Raw genomic sequence first — 20,836 nt, forward strand, 5'->3', positions numbered from 1 at the left:
GTCTGGTGATCCCTCCACTCATTCCCTGGCAGTACCCTCTTTGAGACTTGGTTTCTCCATATGTAATGAAGAAGTCAGACCAGACGGTCTTTGAGGGCCCACTGGACTCCGAACAGAATTTCATGGTTTTTTAATCCTCTGAGACCCACCCAGCCTCCTCCCCAACCTTCAGTTCTGGATTGGCTCTTCTTAGATCCGACCCCTGAGGTTAGTCACAGATAATTCCCAAATCAGCCACAAGGGGGCAGTGGTGTGCAGAGATCGCCCAGGTTCTGAGATGATGGCTGAGCCAAGGGCTTCTTCTTGGAGGTCTTGGCTTCTCACTGTCAGAGTAAAAGGGAAAATGATTTTGCCTGGGATCCAAAGCCCCCTGTCCCTTCTGCTTCATTTCATTTGACAAACTCTGGCTGGTGCACGGAGATAAGTCATCCCCTGCCTCTACCCTTGAGGACTTCATGGTCCACTAAATCCTTCTCTCCAGGCTAGATTAAAGGCTGATTTTTCCACCTCCCTGTTTTTGCTCCTGCTGTTCTCCTTCCCCCATTGCTGCCATTTCTCCTCATTCTTAATGCTCAGCTCAGATGCCAACTCCTCCCTGGAGCCTCCTAAACACTCCCATCAGAGTCCCCCTCTCTCTTCCCTGTGCTCACAGCCCTGGCTCTGTATTTCGAATCCTGGTCTGGCCATGTCCTTGTCTCATTCCTCAGGCAGTGCAGTGTCCCCCTCAACTCTGGGCCCCCTGTGCCAGCCCAGGACACCATGAGTGCTGGAGGGAAGGAGGTGGAAGGTCTGCTGGATGGGATTTCTGGCAGAGCTGCAGTAGATTGGAGCCCAGCACTGAGAGGGCTCCACCGTGGAGGCTCATTTCTCTACCTCAAACCCCAAGCCTTTTTGGGATCCAGCTTTGCACTCACTGCTAAGGAAATGACAAGAAAAGCTTCTAGTTCCAAGAACCAGTGAATATATAATGAAACCATCAAAACAGCAGGAGAAAACATAGAAGGGTTTCTGATTAACTTTGGAGTTAGAAAGACCTTTCTATGACTCAAAACCAGAAGCCATTAACAAATAAGAAATATAAATGGCTTTTAAGCTTTTGAAGAAATCCTCAGCCTTTTTTTTTTTTTTTTTTTTTTTGCTGTACGCAGGCCTCTCACTGTTGTGGCCTCTCCCGTTGCGGAGCACAGGCTCCGGACACGCAGGCTCAGCGGCCATGGCTCACAGGCCTAGCCGCTCCGCGGCATGTGGGATCTTCCCGGACCAGGGTACGAGCCCATGTCTCCTGCATCGGCAGGCAGACTCTCAACCACTGCACCACCAGGGAAGCCCTGAAGAAATCCTCAGCCTTATTTGTAAGAAGATAACCACAGATTAAAAATACATTGAGGGCTTCCCTGGTGGCGCAGTGGTTAAGAATCCGCCTGCCAATGAAGGGGACACAGGTTCAAGCCCTGGCCCGGGAAGATCCCACATGCCGCAGAGCAACTAAGCCCGCACGCCACAACTCCTGGGCCTGCTCTCTAGAGCTCACGAGCCACAACTACTGAGCCACGTGCCACAACTACTGAAGCCCAGGCGCCTAGAGCCCATGCTCTAGAACAAGAGAAGCCACCGCAATGAGAAGCCCACGCACCGCAACGAAGAGCAGCCCCCCCTCGCCGCAACTAGAGAAAGCCCTCGCACAGCAACAAAGACCCAACGCGGCCAAAATAAATAGATAAGATAAAATAAATTTTTAAAAATTATAATAAAAAAAGCAATGTACTTTAAAAAAATACAGTGAGATTCCATTTTCACCTATCAGATTGGCAGAAATCCAGAAGTTTGATATCATTCTTTATGTGACACTGTGGAGAAGCAGGCATGCTCAGCGTTGCTGGTGGAGGGGAGATCCCATGGGGGACCAGATGGCGCTATCTATCCAATTTACAAATACCCCTGTGTTAGATTGGATTCTAAGGTGACCCTCCTTGGCTTTCAACTTTGTGTGATCCTTTGCATGTGGGCAGAATCGGTAAATATGATGAAAATATGGGCTCAATGATTATGTTCCATTATATGGCGAAAGAGATTTTGCAGATGTAAGTTAAGGTCCCAAATCAGTGGATTTTAAGGAAGAGAGATTACCCTGAGGGGGCTGGACCTGATCAGCTGAGCCCATTAAATGCAGAGAATTTTCTCCAGCTGGTCTCAGGAGAAGTCAGAGATTTGAAGCATGAGAAGGATTCATTGTGCCATTTGGAGGAAGCCACATGGTAGAGTATGTAGGTGTCCTCCAGAAGCTGAGGGAGGCCCTCAGCTGATCGCCAGCAAGAAATCAGAGACCATAAGGAAGCCATCTCTACAAACGACAGGAGTGAGCTTGGAAATCGATATTCCCCCTGAGGCTCCAGATGAGGACTAAGCCTCACCAACACCTTGATTCCATCCTGAGCAGAGAACCCAGCTACACCATGCAGGACTGACCTATAGACTCTCAGGGTGTTATTTTAAGCTGCTGAGTTTGTGATACTGTTATGCAGCCATAGAAAACAAATACAGTACCTTCAACCCAGCCATCCACTGCTGGGAATTAATTCTGCGAGTACACCTTTAACATGTATTAAACAAAATATGTACGTGATTATTTATTGCAGCATTATCGTAATACCAAAAAGAAAAAGAAAAACTAGAAAGGACTCAAATGTCCATCAATAGGGAATTGGTTAAATGAATTATTTCAGTCTACAATAGAATATTAGGCAGTGATATAAAAGAACAAGAAGCTCTACTGGCTGATTAAAATCTCTAAGATGTGTGGCTAGTGGGAAAAGGTACAGCACAGTATATATAGTTTGTTACGTTTTATGTAAAAAGGGCGTTCTGAACATTTATTCATTTTTGTACGTGCATAAAGCAACTCTGCAAGAAAACCTCAGATACTAATAAAAACTGGTGATCAGGGCTTCCCTGGTGGCGCAGTGGTTGAGAGTCTGCCTGCCAGTGCAGGGGACACGAGTTTGTGCCCCGGTCCGGGAAGATCCCACATGCTGCGGAGCGGCTGGGCCCGTGAGCCATGGCCACTGAGCCTGTGCGTCCGGAGCCTGTGCTCCGCAACGGGAGAGGCCACAACAGAGAGAGTCCCGTGTACCGCAAAAAAAAAACAAAACAAAACAAAAAAACAACACTGGTGACCTGTAGGCGGTGGGGACAAGGAGTCAGAACAGGGCAAATGAGGCACATGCATCCGAGTGAGACTTTTTATTGTATGCTTTTTATACATTTTTTTGGAACAATGAGAATGTATTAATTAATGAAAAATCAAATTAAACTAATTGTTTAAAAAAAAAAAAGTGTCAGTGGAATTCCCTGGCTGCCCAGTGCTTAGGACTCCACACTCCACACTCTCATTGCCGAGGGCAATTGAACCAGGTTCAATCCCTGGTTGGGGAACTAAGATCCCACAAGCTGTGTGATGTGGCCAAAAAAAAATAAAAATAAAGATAAAAATAAAATGAGTCAATGGGGGCTTGCCTGGTGGCGCAGTGGTTGAGAGTCCGCCTGCCGATGCAGGGGACGTGGGTTCGTGCCCCGGTCCGGGAAGATCCCACATGCCGCAGAGCAGCTGGGCCCGTGAGCCATGGCCGCTGAGCCTGCACGTCCAGAGCCTGAGCTCCGCAACGGGAGAAGCCACAGCAGTGAGAGGCCCGCGTACCGCAAAAAAAAAAAAAAAGAGTCAATGGGCGCTACCTCCCTAGATTCCTTCTGGGCCTGAGCCTGCTCCCTTGTTTTTCCCCCAAAAGTTGATTCTGGGGCATGTCCTCCACGGCACCCTTGACCTCTGGCATTCCATCCTCATTCTCCCTTCTGCCCTAGGGGAACTAGAGAGACAGATTCAAATAGCTGTGTCTGAGCGCGACATGTCTCTGGAACTCAGTTTTTCCATCTGTGAAATGGGGATGATATTATCTCTGAGGATTGTTGGGGGATTAAATGAGATAATCCATGTCAAGTGACCCACCTGTAGAAGGTGCTCCTGGCATTTGTGCTGGCTGGGATGCAGGAAAGAGCAGTCCTCGTGGAGGGAGTTTATTGAGCACATAGTAAGGTGGACCACAAATGACAGTTCCCTCCATTTCCCTCTCACTCACTATGTGACCATGGCCCAACTCCTCCCTCTGTCTAGTCTCCATTCCTTCAGCTGCAAATGAGAAGTTTGGACTGAATGAGCTCTCCGTCTTGTGTATGAGTTTGGGGCCCTCGGTGACCATGGAGAGCTCTCTCTCATTTCAGATATGGGTTAGTGAGGCCCAGACGGAGCGATGACTTGTTCAATGTCACACAGCATGTCAGAGGCAGAGCCAGGACAGGGACTCCCACCCAGGCCCTTGACCTCTCTCTGCCCAAGCTCATCTGTGCTGGAGCAGCCATGTCATCACACAGACACTCTCCCCTGGGCCTCTCCTTATCTCCCCACCTTCTGGTTGTTACTAAAGAAGGGCTGCTGCCCACCCAGCCTTGAGTTGAGAGGCTCCAGCTCCCTTGCAAGCCCTGAGGCCCAGCCAGGTGTCTCCCCCAGCCCCTCCCCACCATCTGCCCCCTCCAGCAGGAGACACAGAGTGCCACAAATGCCCTGGAGAGAGCACCCCTGGGGAGGCATGGAGCCAGTGAAGGGCCAGGGGAGCGCCTGTGACCACTGGAGTGAGCTGCCCCACAGAGGCCTCTAACTTTTGATCTCTCACCTGAGACTCCCAACCTCCCGAGGGTCTCCCTCCCCTCATCCTGCTGCTCACTGAGCTACTGGCCTTGAGGGAGTTGCCTCCCCTCCCTGGGCCAAAGAGAAAGTGGCCTTGGGTTCTGACAGCCTTCTAGATCTCCATGGACTCTGAGCATACTTTTTACCCCTGAGTTTCAGGAGATTCTTAGGGATCCTGGGTCAAGATATCCCATCTTCTGTCTAATTAACGTGAGGTTGGTTCTGAACATTTGAGGCTTGACCTAGGATAAGTAATTTGAGTGTTTCTTTCAGCAGATGTTGGTTGTGCTTCCGACAGGGAAATACGTCTCGGTCTCTCTTAGATGTGGATTTACTTCCATGGCCTCTGCCTATGCATCATTCTCACCCCTGGGAGATGTGTGGGGCTGTTTGTTACCGTCCAAACTGACACACACAGAGAACAGAGACCCTTCGCATGTGCAAATGCATGTACAGATTCCAGACCTGCTCTAATCCTATTTGACTGCTTTAATCTGGTTTTTGTAGGCTTGACCCAAGAGGTTTGAGCAGGTTTACATTAGCTTCAGCTAGTTTTAACTGGTTTGACTCACTATATGTAGGCGTAAGCACATTTGCATCTATTTGACTATTCTGAGCTCATCTGTGGCTGTTTTGATTTGGGTTATTGTAATAATAGCAGACACTCATATTGCACCCGTGATATGTTGGCACGGTCAGTTCCAAGGGCTTTACACTAAGTCATATAATTCTTACAACTACCCTGCAGGGGGACTGCTATTAGTATCTTCATTTTACACGTGGATAAACTGAGGCACAGAGAGATTCAGAAAACTGCCCCAGGTTTCCTGGTCCCTGAGAAGGAGCCAGGATTTGAACCTACTTCATCTGGCTGCCAAGTCTGTGTTCTGAACCTTGACGTTAGGCTCTATCACTGCCGATGAGTCTTTGAACCACTTCTTGATAAGTCAATTCTGTCTGAGCCCGTTTGTTCTGCTTTTGCCAGTACGAGCTGCTTGGTGCTGGTTCTGTCCGCAAACAGACTTGAATTTGGCCCATTCTGATTGACCCACAGATCTCAGGCCTCACAGAGCCTAGAAAGGGAAGACCACTATATTAGTTTCTTGGGGCTGCTGGAACAAACTGCCACAGATTTGACCGCTTAAAATGGAAATGTGGGGCTTCCCTGGTGGCACAGTGGTTGAGAGTCCGCCTGCTGATTCAGGGGGCACAGGTTCGTGCCCCGGTCCGGGAAGATCCCACATGCCATGGAGCGGCTGGGCCCATGAGCCATGGCCGCTGAGCCTGCGCATCTGGAGCCTGTGCTCCGCAACGGGAGAGGCCACAACAGTGAGAGGCCCGCATACCGCAAAAAAAAAAAAAAAAAGGAAATGTATTTTCTCACGGTCTGGAGGCCAGAAGTTCAAAATCAAGGTGTCAGCAGGGCCATTCTCTTTCTGGAGGCTCAAGGGGAGAATCTGCTTCTTGCCTCCTCCAGCTTTTGGTGGCTCCACGTGTTCCTTGGCTTGTGGCCGCATCACTCCAATCTCTGCATCCATGGTCACATGGCTTCCTCCTCTTCCTCTGTGTGTCGCTTATAAGGACATTTGTCAGTGGATTTAGCACACACCTCCAACTGCCCCCCCCCCCCAGATATTCAGGATGATCTCATCTCAAGATCTTTATCTGCAAAGACTGTTTCCAAATAAGGTTACAGCCACAGGTTTTAGGAATTAGGACTTGGACATACATTTTGGGGGGGCTCCATTCAACCTATTACAACCGCTAGGGTCACATCACAGCATTTCCCCCTTAGACCCTAGCTCTTAGAAGTGACTCTATCAGATCGGGGTTTTACCCAACCTTTAGGGTTTTATTACTTTCTGCTTAGGGATTAAAAGGCAAAAGTGTTCAATGTGCTTGCAGCCGTGGAAGAGCCTCTTGTACTTTTCAAGACCCATTTATTAATATTCCTGGCCGGGAAAATCAGGAATTCCTGGAAACACCAAGCAAGGTGTGGAAATGTTTCTGTAAATAGGCACCGGAAGACAGAACCCGCTTTCTAAGATGTTTGCTGATGATAACACCAAGCTTACTGTTCCCTGGGGAGCTCTCTTTAGTGAAAGTAATGCTGAATCGAAGGAGGGCAGATAATTAAGAGATGAGGGGGAGCCGTTAATCCCCCCAAAAAATCTCCGCACTCCTGGCCCAGGGTTGAAAGAAGCTAGTCATTTAGATAAAGATAGAGGTGAAGAAATGGTGTCCTTACTCAGCAAATAGACCTTGCAAGGAAGCAGCACTCGGGGCGCTTTGTACTCAACTGGCCCCAGCACCAATATACAGAAATATAACAGAAAAAGGAAAGCCCTGTTTCTCTTTTCTGCATTTCCCCACTTGCACCCATAGCGGACGACCATGAACACTACTGGCTGTGAGAGTCAACTTAGTCCTTGGATAGTTTTGGCATCTGCAGAGGCTTCAGGGATTGGGCTCAAGGTCCTGCTCTGCCCCTCCCAGCTGTGTGACCTTGGGCAAGCCAGAAAGTCTTTCTGAGTCTTGACTTTCCCATCTGCCAATTGATTTAATAGGATTACCTGGGAAAAGGCCCACGTTTGGCACTTGCCGTGTATGGCAGAAAACACACTAGTAAACAGACTGGTCGGCCAGGGTCATTACAAATTCACAGTCAGCAACTTCGAATGGTCACTCCGCACTGCCGGAAATCCTACTCTGTTTCTTTAGTGGGCTTGACTGTGATAACTATTTCACATTTAATCCTTGATCCTCCGTCCCCTCCTCTTTTCCTGTCTCACTTTGGCTGCAACTTGCTTCCACTCCATTGGCAAAATAGAAACCATCAGAGGAGGTTCCCTCAGCTTTGCATGGCTGATTCTACAAATCCACCTCCTCTTCTTCTGCCTCTCAGATGATTGTCCCTGCTCCTATCAAACGCCAGCTCTCTCCTCCTGTGCTCCGGGTCCCCTCCCTCTTACTTTAGCAAGAACTTTGATCCTGGGAAATCCCCTCTCTCTGTATCATCCGTTCCTCCCCAGCTCCTTGCCATCAGCACAGAGATACGATGTTATAGTATCCATATTTGGACAAAACTCTCCCTTCACCCTCCTTACTTCCTTCCAGCCAAAGCCCCATTTCTCAGCTTCCCTTTGCATTAAAACGTTCTAAAAAGTGGCCAGTGGTTGTTCTCTCTGGTTCATTGGCTCCTATTTGCAGTTCCACCCCTGCCATTCAGCTTCCATCCTCATTCTTCCACTAAGACTGCTCCGTCAAGGTGGCCCCGAGGTCCTTGCTGCCACATCTAGTGGACACGTCTCTGTCCTCAGCTTACTCGACCTTTCCACAGCATTCCACACAGGCAGTTCCCCTCCTAGGTCTCGAAGCACTCTCTTCCCTTGGCTTCCTGACAGCTCTCTCACCTGGGCTCCCCCTTCCTCCCTGACCAATCCTGCTCAGCCTACGGTGCCCTCTCCTGCTCTCTGCCCAGCTCCTGATATAGGAGCGTCCCCAGGATCTGTCCTCCCGCTTTTCCAGTCTGAGCTGGAAACCAGCCTAGGTCACACAGTCTCTGTGGGTCCAACTGGTCCCCAAGCCTGCCCAGACTCCAGGAAGGGGAATAGCAGAGAATTTGGGACCATCCTCAACCCACCAGGTAGAAACCCAGAAGTCCTCCTCAATTCCTCCCCTCTCTCACCCATCACCTCTGACCTGCCAGCAAGTCCACAGTAGGTCCCCAACAAGCCTGCTTCTCATGATCTCCACGGCCCCCAGCCTTGTTCAGGCCTCAGCATCTCTAGCCTGGGTCACACCATCGCCTCCTACCTGGGCCCCCTGATTCCACTCTTACCTTGTAGTCATCTGTTCTCTACAGAGCAGGCAGAGTGGGTTTTTGCACGTGTGAATCAGATTATTTCACTGCCACGGTGAAATCTCTTTAGTGCTCAGAAGACAACTCAAGCTCCTAACTACAGCCTGAGGGTCCTGCGTGCCGGCCACGCAGCCTACCTCCCAGGCTCATGTTGCTCCTCTGCCCTCCTCGTTCACTGTAGAGTGGCCACTCTGGGCTTCCTTCTGTGTCTCAAACAGACCGACTTGTGCCCGGCCTCAGGGCTGTTGCTCATGCTGGCCCGGCTTCCTGGAACACCCTCTAGGAAGGGCTGCCTCCTTCTCATCCTTCAGCCTCAGCTCAAATGCCATCTCCTCTCTGAGACCCCCTTGACCATCACATCACTCCAGGTTCCCACACCATGTGCACGGCTTCATAACACTCAGCACCTAGCACAGAGCCTGGCACATAGTAAATGCTCAATAAATACGTGTGGAATGAATGAGAAAAATCAAACAGGAAAGCATTCCACGGCTCAGTACAACAGACTTCCACATGGCCCCGAATCTCATCTCCCACAAGCTCCAGCATGCTACGGCAGCACCACACTTTGCCACACAGCCCTGCGGGCAGTGCTTTGATAACACAGTCCAACAGGCCCCAGGAAGCCCGACATGTCACGACAGGGCCCAACACAGACAACATTAGGCCTGGATCTCAGACTCAGCTCCTGGTATCACTGCTCCAAGCTCTGGATGTGTCCAGCTGACCACAGGGGCCCACAAGGGACCCAGAGCTCTGGCTGTGGTGCCGTTTGGGACCCAAACATCTGAGCCCCCATGCCTCAGGTGGTGGGTAGTCAGCCACAGACCTGGGCTGAGCAGAGTACAATGGGTCTTTGTCTTCCCAGGAGGCCCTGCTCAGCCTCCAGAGGAGAATGGTCCATTCTGAGCACCCAGAACAGCTGGGGAAGGGGGAGGTGGAGGAGGGGCAGCACTGGACTCCGGGGAGAGGAGAGGAGGCCCAGGTCTCTGTTCTGCTGTGCAACCTTAGGCATGTCACTGCCTCTTTTTAGCTTCGCCTCCCTTTTGTAGAAAGAAAAGAGCATCAAAGGGCCTCTAGGGAGCATCTGAGTACAGATGGGAAACCAAGGCCCAGAGAGAGGCAGTGTCTGCCCAGGGTCACAAGTGAGGGAGGTCAGAGTCACTGCAGAGCCCCAGGCCACCTGCCTCCCAGGAAGCCAAAGGGCTCAGAGGGTAAGGCCTGCTGCTATCTCCTCACCTGTTGCTCTGCCCTAGGTCCTTGGACAAGAATAAAGACAGAGAATGAGTCACCAGGAAAGAGAGGGGCCATGGAAAAGGAAAGTGGTTTCCAGCCCCTCCCCCAGAGCCCTGCCCTTTTCCTTTCCTCTTTGGCCAAGGAACCCAGTGAGTCACAAGATTCCACTGGGGCGGGCTCAGTGCCAAGCTCAGTGATGATGAGGGACCTCGGAGCCATGCTTTTGGCTCTGCTCTTTCCCCGCTCTGTGTTCCTGCTTCCTATGCATGGACAGACAGGCAGGCAAGGACAGGCAGATAGCTAAAACCCGTGAACAGACACGAACAGACACCTACACAGACACACGGACTCCTAGCAAGACAGACACCTAGTAGCTAGGCAGACACAGACAGGGACAGTCACACAGCTATACACAGCGACACACAAGCCAACAAGCACACAAATACAGGCAAACAGTACACTGATGGACAAGACAGACAAACCCATGACCACACAGACACAACATCCAGGCAGATATGCAGGCACATAACAGGTAACAGAGAGACAAGCAGACTCAGACACACTCAAGCAGAAACACCTCACAGACTCAGATACACGTACAACACTGACAACATGGGTGGCCTACAGGGGGGTGATTTGGGGCAAAGAACAGGCCAGATGCCCCTGGGCCAGCCCCAAGCCGCAGAACCACACTGAAACTGACTCATTAAAGTGAGTTCTCTGGGCATGAACTCTTCTGAAGGCAGCCTCCATCTCCTTCCCAATACGAGGGGCCCACCTTGCAGTAAGATGAATGGAGGTTAGACATGGAAAGGGACTCCCCGACCAGGAGGGTGTTGAGACCTGCAGTGGGTGACTAAGGGTGACGGGGGAAAGGAATGGAGTGGTGGTAGGTAGGGAGACTGCATTCTTGCTGTGTGCCCTTGGGCAGCTCTGTCCTTCTGAGCCTCAAGTGTCTCATCTAGGCCCTGTCCTCCGGGGTCCCCGCAGGGAGCAGATGGCCAGCTCCTGTGAGTGTTCCCGCCAACTCTGGACATTACTCCTCCATCCTCCGCACGCGCACCCAGGGCAGGATTCCCTCGTTGACTCCCTGCCCAGTACCCCCTGGCAGGGGGTAACCCAGTCAACCCAGTCACAGATGCCCGTTGTCCTGGTCCCTCCCCTCCCCCTGGGGCTGGCCAGCTGAGGATGCCCCAAGGCTGGGGGAGGGGTGCAGGGAGGTCAGAGAGAGGGTAAAGGGAATCCCCGATACTTGAAGCTTCCCTCATCTAGGGGCGGCTGTGAGGCTCAGGCCAGGGATGGGAGGATCTGTCCAGGTGGAGTCTCTTTCATCCTCCCACTGTTAGAATCCTCTGGCCCGGACCCAAACTGTTGAAAGAGAGGGGACTTCGCGATGGGGAGGTAAGAGGTGATGGGCAGGCCTGGCGGGACAGAAGCCCCATTGTTTGGGGCCCAGGCCAGCCTGGGCAAAGGCAGGGTTTATAACCAGGGCAGGAAGGGGGGGCTCTGCAGGGGGCGCCAGCTGGCAGGGCTCTTCCTTTGGACCCTGGATGGGGGACAGGTCCCGAGCAAGCAGGATGCCCCCTGGAGGGGTTGATAGAGGCAGCAGTGTTTGGCGAGCTGCCGGAACTGAGTGGGGAGGGCGGACGCAAAGAGGGGTCTCAGGGCAGGGAGGCAGCTCCCACCCCACACCCACCCCGCCCCCTCGGGAGGATGAGCAGCCCAAGGGTCCTAAATCCTCCTCCTCCAGATTCCAGTCATTCCTGGGAACGGAGGCGGCTTGGGGCGGCTCCAAGCCTAGTGGGGGCGGGGGGGGGCACTGTGAAGAGGGGTGTGCATGGCTGTCTTTATTACTGAGGGGTCACGGGGGGCTTAGAGATTTTTGCCGCCCACACTCTCCCCATCATTTCCCACACTTAGGTCCCAAACTCGGAGCTCCGCTGCCCCCTATCTTCCCTTGTCCGCGCGAGCCCCTCAGCCCCACGGCGAAGCCCACTGGGCAGTTCTTACCAGTGTCACACCACAGTTGTTTCTGCTTCGGTTGGAGTTCCGCCCCTAAGGGAACGGCTTCCACCGGAGACCCAACAAGGTCAGTCACGTGCTCACGGTCCCTCTCCTTAGTCCCAATTTCAGAGTTACGCGGAGCTACTCCAGGTGCAAAAGAGCCGGGGCCCCTCCCTCCCGCCGCCGGGGCCGGGGCGGCGCGCAGGGCGGGGCGGTACAAAAAGCGATCCCGCCCCGCGTTCCTCACTTGACTTTGAGTGTCCGGCGGTCGCGGGAGCGGGAAGGCGGAGACGAGTAGGGCAGCCGGGCTCAGCCCACACCCCTCACCAGGTAGGGACGCTCCCCTGCTCAGAGGGGAGACGGTGTAGACAGAAGGATCAGAGAGCATGAGGGGCCAGGTGGGGGGACCAAGACAGGTGGCAGAGAGGGAGAGTGGAGGGGGGCAGAGGGGCACAAAGTCAAGGACCCCCATCAAGGACGGAGGCTGAGGGAAGCACAGGGATCCAGAACAGGAGGAGACCCCGGGTGCGAAGCATGGGTGTCGAGTGGGGAGCACCAAGAATGCCACCATCCCCACCTCCTGTCCTTGAAGGTCCCCCGGCAGGTCAGGGAGGGGCTCCATTTCTTGCCTAAGCCCCTTCCCCCGGTAAGCCAGGGCACGTAAACTGTGGCTCCTTACCCCTGTCCTGCCTGGGGACACAGGAATCAGGGTCCCTGCTGGAACCCCTTGGACTCACAGCCCCAGGAAGCTGGGAGATCAGTCCCTGGGGTGCCAGGGAATATCTGTTGCCCACCACTTCTGACCCCTGAATTCTGCCCTCCCTGGGCCCAGGAGGCACCATGTGGCGATGTCCACTGGGGCTGCTGCTGCTGCTGGCTGGCGAGTTGGCCCTGGGTGCCCAGCGGGGTCGTGGGCGCCGGGAGCTGGCACCGGCTCTGCACCTGCGGGGCATCCGGGACGCAGGTGGCCGGTACTGCCAGGAGCAGGACCTGTGCTGCCGCGGCCGCGCCGATGACTGCGCCCTGCCCTACCTGGGTGCTACCTGTTACTGTGACCTCTTCTGCAACCGCACCGTCTCCGACTGCTGCCCTGACTTCTGGGACTTCTGCCTCGGCGTGCCACCCCCTTTTCCCCCCATCCAAGGTGGGCACCAGACGGCCAGGGGTGGGTCACTTTGTCAAGCCCAAACTCAGCAAGGCTCAGGAGCAAGGCTGATGCATTGACATTTCCAGGGGGAGGTTTTGTAGAATCTGGGAAAGAGACTCTGCCCCTCTCTCTGCGCTTCTGGGAAGTCCCCACTCTGGTCTAACTTGAATCTCTCCAGTAAGATGGAAAAAGAAGAGCCTCGGTCTGTGGGATTTTAAGTTGGCCCAGGAGAAGAGCAGCCTCCTGCCCTTTCTCCCAGTCCTGCCTGTCTCCATATTCTGGACTTAGAAGGTGCTGGCCACACCTGCTGACTCACCCTCAGACTGATAAAGCACACAGGGGTTGGTCAGCGTCATCTTAACAATTCCTCTGCCTTTGCTCAGGATTCTCTACCCCTGAGATGGCTGGTCACTCCTGGGAGGTGGGTTAAGTCTGTTCCTGCTCTCAGCTCTCACCACCATCCACTCGCCCTTATGCAAGAGGAGAGTCACTTGAATTCTTTCCCACAATTCCATGTGGCTGCAGGTGTGAGACTGCATACCTGGGTTGTCACCCCAAAGTGCTGTGTCATCTTAGGGGAGTCACTTACCTTCTCTGGGCTTTGGCTTCCCCATACCCCTCCCACTCCCCATCTCCAAACCCCAACTCATTTAAATGGCATAGGATCTAAGGAATGTTGTGGCTGGCATCCAAGTTAAGCAAGAGGGATCCAGGTTGGAGTCACTGAAGAACTTCCCAAGTAGCAGCTGGTGTGTGACCCTGTAGATGTCTTAAGTTATAGCTTGGCTTTAGTTTCAGTGAGGGCTGGTGTGTGTGAGTGTGTGTGTTTGGGACGATTCGGGACACCTGACCTCTGAGGACCTGGCCATCTCAACCCATCGTCTCTGGCCTTGGCTCCACTTCTCTTTCTGACTTTCCTCCCACCAGGATGTATGCACAGGGGTCGCATCTATCCAGTCTTGGGAACCTACTGGGACAACTGTAACCGTTGGTGAGTGTTGGGGGCTTGCCTTGTGGGCTTTGTGGAACAGACTTGATTCAAACCCTATCCCTGTCACTCACTTGCTGGGGGCAAGGCCTTTCCCTTTTCTGAGCCTCAGTTTCCTCATCTGTAACATGGGAATTTTTACACGGACCATGTCAACTTCTGTACCAGCATTCCAACAGCAGTCCCCAGGAGCAGTCAACCATGGATGCCCAGCTCCAGGTGCAGCCCCTCCTGCCTGGGGCTAGGCTACTGCCCCTCCCAACCTTTCTCCCTGTCACGGGAGAGTCCAAGAAGGGGGCGCCAGGAAGGAAACCTCTGACTGCAGCATCCGTTGCCCTGGACCGGATGAGGGTCAGGGATGGCTGAGCTGGCAGCCAGCCAGACTGTGTAGCAGGGCCTTCCCTGGAATGTGGCCCCTCCTCCTCCCCCACCCCTCCCCGCCATTCCCAGTAGGAGGATGAAGGGGTTGGGGTGCCCCCCTACCCTAATCTGAGGCCTGAGATGGGAGGTGCGAAGGCTTGAATGCCTTAATGGAAATAATGGGGACCCTAAGACTTAGAGGAGGAGGCCCTGCACCCACTCCACCCCATGCCCTGGGACTGAGAGGGCCCCAGGGAGGAGGAAACTTTTTGGAATGCATTACGCATAAGCTGTTTCCATTGCCTCACTGGCGTGAGGGGTGCCTGGGTCACAGTGAGAGTGGGGACTCTTGCATTTTAGCGTGTGTCTGGATAACAGAGCATGTGTGTGTGTGCATGCTTTGAGTGTGTGTGACCTGTGTGTGTGTTTCAAAAGATGGAGCATGCTTGCATGATTCTGCTGTTACTGATAGGATGCCTCTGGACATGGAGGGGTTAACACTCTCTCTCGGTCCCTTCCCTAGGGCCTGGCCACCCAGGCCCCCTCTGGAATGCTGGGACCTGCTGCCACTAGTCCTGCCTAGACCTGCTTGGACAGCCCTGGGGGGCAAAGAGGGAGGTGGCAGGAAAGGACTGACCAAGCCACTGCCCTCCCAGGCCAGTTCTGGCTGTGTTCCCTGCACTTGACACCTGAGGGAGGGTGTGGGACAGTGTCTGTGGGCCTCCCAGGCTCTGTGAGCCCTCGAGGATGCTTTTGAGAGTCAGAGGGGGAAGGGAAGGACGAAAGCCTCTCTGAAAGTGCCCCCGCAGCTCCTGGGGCTGGAGATCCCAGCCATACTGGGTCTTCGTCCCCTGAGGCTCCTTAAAAGGGAACAAGGGAGGCGGGAGCCATGGGCAGGCTTGAAAGGATGCAGTTTAGCATCTTGTCATAGCAGAGTTATGAGCTTGTAAAAGCACTATAGAATTCATAGAATTCAACTGTTCAGTCGACACCTATTAGAGACCTACTATGTGCCAGGTGCTGTGCTGGGCCAAGGAGATGCAGCCAGAATGAGGCAGACAGTCCTTGTCCCTGCACTGGAGCCTCTAGTCTAATGGTGACACAAATAATAAACCTGTCATTACAACCTTACAGGTGTGATGGGGGGAAAAGATGTTACTGGGGGACCCTAGTTTAGAGTGGGGTGGGGGCGAGGGAAGGCTACTCAGGAAGGGATATTTATGCAGATACCAGGGAGATGAGAGCATGAGTGGCCCAGGCCCAGAAGGAGGGAACATGGGGGGAAATGGCTTGTGGAACGGCCAGGAGGTGGGACCGAGCTCATTGCAGCTGGAGCTGTGAAATGGGGAGAGAGGCCCCGAGGAGGGGCAGGCCGCGTCCCATGGGTCTCATAAGCTGTGCCAAGGATTTTGCATTTTGCTCTAAGTGTCGTGCACAGCCACTTAGGGAGCACACAGTCTGATCTGTGTTGTTCAAAGATCTCTCTGGCTTTAAGAGTGGGGTGTATGTATTGGGCAGAGGGAATCACAACGAAGCAGGGAGCCTGGTTAGGAAGCCACTGCTGGGGTCCAGGTGAGAGGGGATAAGGGGCCAGAGTAGGGTGGTGGTGGTGGTGGAGGGGTGAGAGGCAGGTGGATTCAGAGTCTTTCATGACCGGCTGATAGGGCAGGCTGGTGGTAGGTGGGTATGGGTGAGGGGCAGGCGGTAGGGGAGACACCACGGACCACATGGAGTTCTGGCTTGAACAGCTGGGTAGATAAGGCGCCATTTTCTGAGTTGAGGATGTTAAGGGAGGAACAGGTTTCGGGGGAGATAGTTTGGCCATTCTGAGATGCCTTTCACCTTCCCAGAGGAGCTGTCAGGAGGCCAGCTGGATATGAGTCTGAAATTCAAGGGGGTGGGGAGCTGGGGTTCCTGTAATGAGAACAATCATGGAAGATAACAATTCTTGAGCACATCACATGGGCCAGGCCCTGGGCTGAGTACTTTGCAAGCTTGCCTTTTAATCCCTGGAAGGTGGTACTATTATTATCCTCATTTTACAGACAACATTGAGGGAGAGTTTAAAATAACTTACCTAAGGTCACATGACTAGTCAGCTAGACTCTGAACCCTGGATTCAATTCAGAATCCATGCTCTTAATCACTTCACTGCACTGCTTCATTCATTCATTCATTCATTCCACAAATATCTATTGGGTGGCTACTATGTGCTAGGTTTTGTTTTTAGGCACTGAAGGTATCAAACAATACCTGCCCTCAAGAACCTTTGATTCTGTGAAGAAACAGGTATAGACAATATAAATAACTAAAGATATAATACGTCAGATAGTGATGACAGGCTGAGGAGAAAAGAAAACAGGGAAGCAGGGTAGGAAGGGTGGAGGATGCTGAGATAGGGTGGCCAGGGCAGGCCGCCCTGAGAAGGTGACATTTGAATAAGGACTTAGAAGAAGTGAGGGGGCCATGAGGATGTTGGAGGAAGAACAGCGCAAAGGCCCAGGGGCAGGAGCATGGCTGGTGTCAACAGTCAGGACCAGCCTGGCTGGGACCTCAGGAACCAGGACGGGGACGAGGGGGTCAGAGAGGGGACAGGAGGACAGATCGTGCAGGGCCTTGTTGGCACTGGAAGGACTTTGGCTCTTATTCTTGATGTGAAGCCAGTGACAGGTTTTGGGCAGGGGAATGGCATGATATGATTTGGGTTTAACAGGATCGCTTGGGCAGCTGTGTTAAAAATATACCGAAGTGGGGGAGGGGGGGCACAGCGCAGAATTGGGGAGAACAGTGAGGAGGCTACAGCAGAATCCAAGTGAAAGGTGATTGGACCGTGGTGGCTGTGGAAAAGAATGAGACGTGGTTTGGATCCTGGATGTGTTTTTAAGGTAGAGTCAACACGATTTGCCGGTGAATCGGGTTAGCATGTGAGAGAGTCAGGGGTGCCTCCCAGGCTTTTGGCCTGTGCACCAGGAGAGGATGGAGTGCCGTTTTCGAGGACTGTGGCAGGCACAGGCCTGGGAGTAGGGGAGAACAGGAATTTGGTTTGGGATGTGGTGAGTGTGACCTGTTAGACACCCAGGAGGTGATGTGGTGTAGCAGTAAGATCCTTGAATCTGGAGTTTAGGGAGAGATCTGAGAAGCAGATATAAACTTGAGAATCATAAATTTGAAATTGACATTTAAAGCCACCAGGCTGGATGGGATCATCTGATGGTCCTCTCATAGGTGCTGATGCAGAATTTCAGGCCCATGTTGACCTCTGAGGCCTCCTCCCTTCCAAGGATGCCCAGCACCACCTCACCTCTTCCTTCCCTCCTGTTCTTCCAGCACCTGCCAGGAGAAAGGGCAGTGGGAGTGTGACCAGGAGCCATGCCTGGTGGATGAAAACATGATCAAGGCCATCAACCAAGGCAACTATGGGTGAGAGGCCCTAAAAATGCCCCGAGTGGACACCCATGCACGTGCACACGCATACACACATATGTTCTGCCCGAGATGCATGTCCTGCCAGGCACACCCACACTCAGATCTTATTCATGTGTACATTTAGCTGGTAGGCATCTCTCCCACCCACATGCGCATACCTCCAGGACCCCCAGCCTTGGCCGGTCTGTGACCTCCATCCCCTCTCTTTCAGGTGGCGGGCTGGGAACCACAGTGCCTTCTGGGGCATGACCCTGGATGAGGGCATTCGCTACCGCCTGGGCACCATCCGCCCATCTTCCTCCGTCACCAATATGAATGAGATTCAAGTAAGTCCATCCCTGCCCACAATCCTGCCATCTCCTCTTGGCCTACGACCCCAGGGATGCTGGCACCCTGTGCCCTGCTTCTCCGAGGGCCTAGGCCTGTCCCCCACCAATAGGCTGTGTATCCCTGGACAAGGGACTCCCCTTCTCTGGGCCTTAGGTTTCTGCCTATAACAAGATATGCTGCACTGCAAGAACTGAGGCTCAGATTCTGAGTTTTGTGGTCCCAGCATCTGACCCTCCCTAGCTTCTCCGGCCTCTCCGGCTTGGGAAAAATGTCATTGGTCCTAGTATGGCTGGGTTAGGGCCCTAAGGGCCAGGAGGTCACCTTAGTATTTTGGGAAGGGAGGGACAGGCACTCCTCCAGCTTTGGCCAGAGAGCAGCAATTCTCGGAAACAAACGCCATCTCAGCAGAACCCCCAGGGAGGAGGGGGTTTCACCCTTCCCACCAGTGGGACCCTCCAGAGGGAGAAATGGGAACCAGACCCAGAACAAAGGGTGAGGAACTTCAGCGGGACAGGGCTGGGGCACATGCCGGAGGCTCCTTCCATCAGTGGCCGGCAGGGAGGAGGTGGTGGCTGGCCAGAGCGGCCCTCCCTGCAGAGGGAGCTCAGCTCAAGGCTGAGGTGACCAGACCCTGCCCCTGCCCTTACTCCCCTGGGCCTCCGGCTATTTTCTGCCTCCTGCTGTTTGCCTTGGCAGCCTGCCCAGTCACGGGACCTTACTGCATCTTCCCTCCCCTGCCCTTTGGGGCCTGAAGCCCAAGATCCTGGTGGGAAGAAGGATGTAGCAGATCAGAAGATACAGAGGAGGGAAGAGGCAGGGGTTGAGGATGGAAAGTGGCCCGACCACTTCCCTATTCCTGGCTTCAATTGCCTCACCTGTAAAACAGGACTAGTCACCCCCCACCTGACACTAGAGAGGCACTAAATGGTGCCTGGGTCTTCCTCTGGGTCACCGTGGAGGTTGCTGGACTCTCTCAGCAACAGAGGGCTCAAGATCAAACTGCAGAAGGCCCTGGACTCTTTTTTTTTTAACATCTTTATTGGAGTATAATTGCTTTACAGCGGTGTGTTAGTTTCTGCTGTATAACAAAGTGAATCAGCTATGCATATACATATATCCCCATATCTCTTCCCTCTTGCGTCTCCCTCCCACCCTCCCTATCCCACCCCTCTAGGTGGTCACAAAGCACTGAGGCCCTGGACTCTTGGGAGACCTCCAATGCCTAGGGCCCCTGAGGGGCAGTCTGGGGCAGAGGCAGGAGGCAGACAGAGTGACCTTTTCCTTGCAGACAGTGCTGGGCCCAGGGGAGGTGCTTCCCAGAGCCTTCGAGGCCTCTGAGAAGTGGCCCAACCTGATCCACGACCCTCTCGACCAGGGCAACTGTGCAGGCTCCTGGGCCTTCTCCACGGCAGGTACGTTCAAGGGCAGGGGCTGGCCAAGTGGGAAAGGAGGGCAAAGGCCTGAGCCCCCTGACAGCCCCTCTACCTCCCCTCCCACCAGCCGTGGCATCTGATCGAGTCTCAATCCATTCTCTGGGGCACATGACACCTGTCCTGTCGCCCCAGAACCTGCTGTCTTGTGACACGCACAACCAGCAGGGTTGCCGCGGTGGGCGACTTGACGGTGCCTGGTGGTTCCTGCGCCGTCGAGGGTGAGCAGCAAGGGGGTAGGGAAGAGGGCATGAGGCGGGGGTCTTAGGAAGGGAAAGCCTGCAGGAAGGGCCTGGGCCAGGCTGCCCCATGCCCACTCTGTCCCCACTCCCTCCTGCTGCCCCTGCAGGGTTGTGTCTGACCACTGCTACCCGTTCTCGGGCCATGGGTGGGACGAGGCTGGCTCCGCACCCCGCTGCATGATGCACAGTCGGGCCATGGGTCGGGGCAAACGGCAGGCCACCGCCCGCTGCCCCAATAGCTATGTCCATGCCAATGACATCTACCAGGTCACTCCTGCCTACCGCCTCGGCTCCAACGTAAGTCTGCACTTGGGTGAGGGGGCAAAGGCAGCAGAGCTGGAAGGTTGGCCAAAGGCTTGAGCCTCGCGCCTGATGGATACTCTCCTCCCCACCCCCTCACCCTCCAGGAGAAGGAGATCATGAAGGAGATGATGGAGAATGGCCCTGTCCAAGGTAAATGCCCCTCATCCTGCCCCCTGATTCCAGAAGCTTGTGCCTGCTTGAGACTGGGCACAGAGGCACAGGTGGTCCGTACAGCATTGAGCAGCAAGTCCATTAGGGCCAGGAGTGGGGGGACCATGTCCCTTCCCCAGGAGCAGCACCTGGAGGGGGCACTTTGAGTCTTGGTACCAGAGGCCCCGGGGCCTGGGCATGCATCTCCAGGCTTGGGTATCAGTGCCTGTGCTGATGGGCTGAGCCAGCCCCGTTTTGACCTCTGCCCACAGCCCTCATGGAGGTGCACGAGGACTTCTTCCTGTACCAGAGCGGCATCTACAGCCATACACCAGTGAGCCTTGGGAGGCCGGAGCAATACCGGCATCATGGGACCCATTCGGTCAAGATCACAGGGTGAGGGGCTTGGCGGGAAAGGGGGTTGGGAGCAGCAGGGCTTGCACTGGGGCCTCTGAGTCTGCCTTGAATCCTTACCACTTCTCTGCAAAGCTCCATTTCATAGGGGAGGAAACCGAGACTCAAAAAGAGGAGGTGCTTGCCCTGGGTCACACCAAGAGTTAGGGGCCTTTTAAGGTGTTCTAGAACTCTTCCTTCCTTACACACTGGGAAAACTAACTCCAAAT

General features: G+C 53.9%; 1 protein-coding gene and 1 pseudogene across 5 annotated transcripts in view; one reads left to right on the forward strand and one right to left on the reverse strand.

The window, feature by feature from the left end:
* LOC309799101 (methylosome protein WDR77-like) overlaps positions 1-20,836 on the reverse strand; it is a 460,959-nt pseudogene that overhangs the window by 107,790 nt on the left and 332,333 nt on the right. The gene's annotated exons all lie outside the window — the stretch shown is intronic.
* Positions 1-20,836, forward strand: part of TINAGL1 (tubulointerstitial nephritis antigen like 1) — a 33,891-nt gene that overhangs the window by 11,897 nt on the left and 1,158 nt on the right. Inside the window, exons 3-12 of one of the 4 annotated variants that reach the window (XM_082614878.1) lie at positions 11,754-11,922; positions 12,670-12,981; positions 13,912-13,975; positions 17,660-17,752; positions 17,970-18,084; positions 19,377-19,500; positions 19,589-19,739; positions 19,868-20,057; positions 20,168-20,213; positions 20,486-20,609. In XM_082614878.1, the coding sequence (XP_082471004.1) occupies positions 12,678-12,981; positions 13,912-13,975; positions 17,660-17,752; positions 17,970-18,084; positions 19,377-19,500; positions 19,589-19,739; positions 19,868-20,057; positions 20,168-20,213; positions 20,486-20,609 (1,211 nt within the window). In that variant the 5' untranslated portion in view covers positions 11,754-11,922; positions 12,670-12,677. Of the gene's footprint in view, positions 1-11,753; positions 11,923-12,073; positions 12,168-12,669; positions 12,982-13,911; positions 13,976-17,659; positions 17,753-17,969; positions 18,085-19,376; positions 19,501-19,588; positions 19,740-19,867; positions 20,058-20,167; positions 20,214-20,485; positions 20,610-20,836 lie in introns of those variants that run through there. The other 3 variants (XM_082614879.1, XM_082614881.1, XM_082614880.1) reach the window with 3 other exon arrangements.

The sequence above is a fragment of the Mesoplodon mirus genome (assembly GCF_964341445.2).
Source record: "Mesoplodon mirus genome assembly, chromosome: 3".
NCBI lineage: Eukaryota > Metazoa > Chordata > Mammalia > Artiodactyla > Ziphiidae > Mesoplodon > Mesoplodon mirus.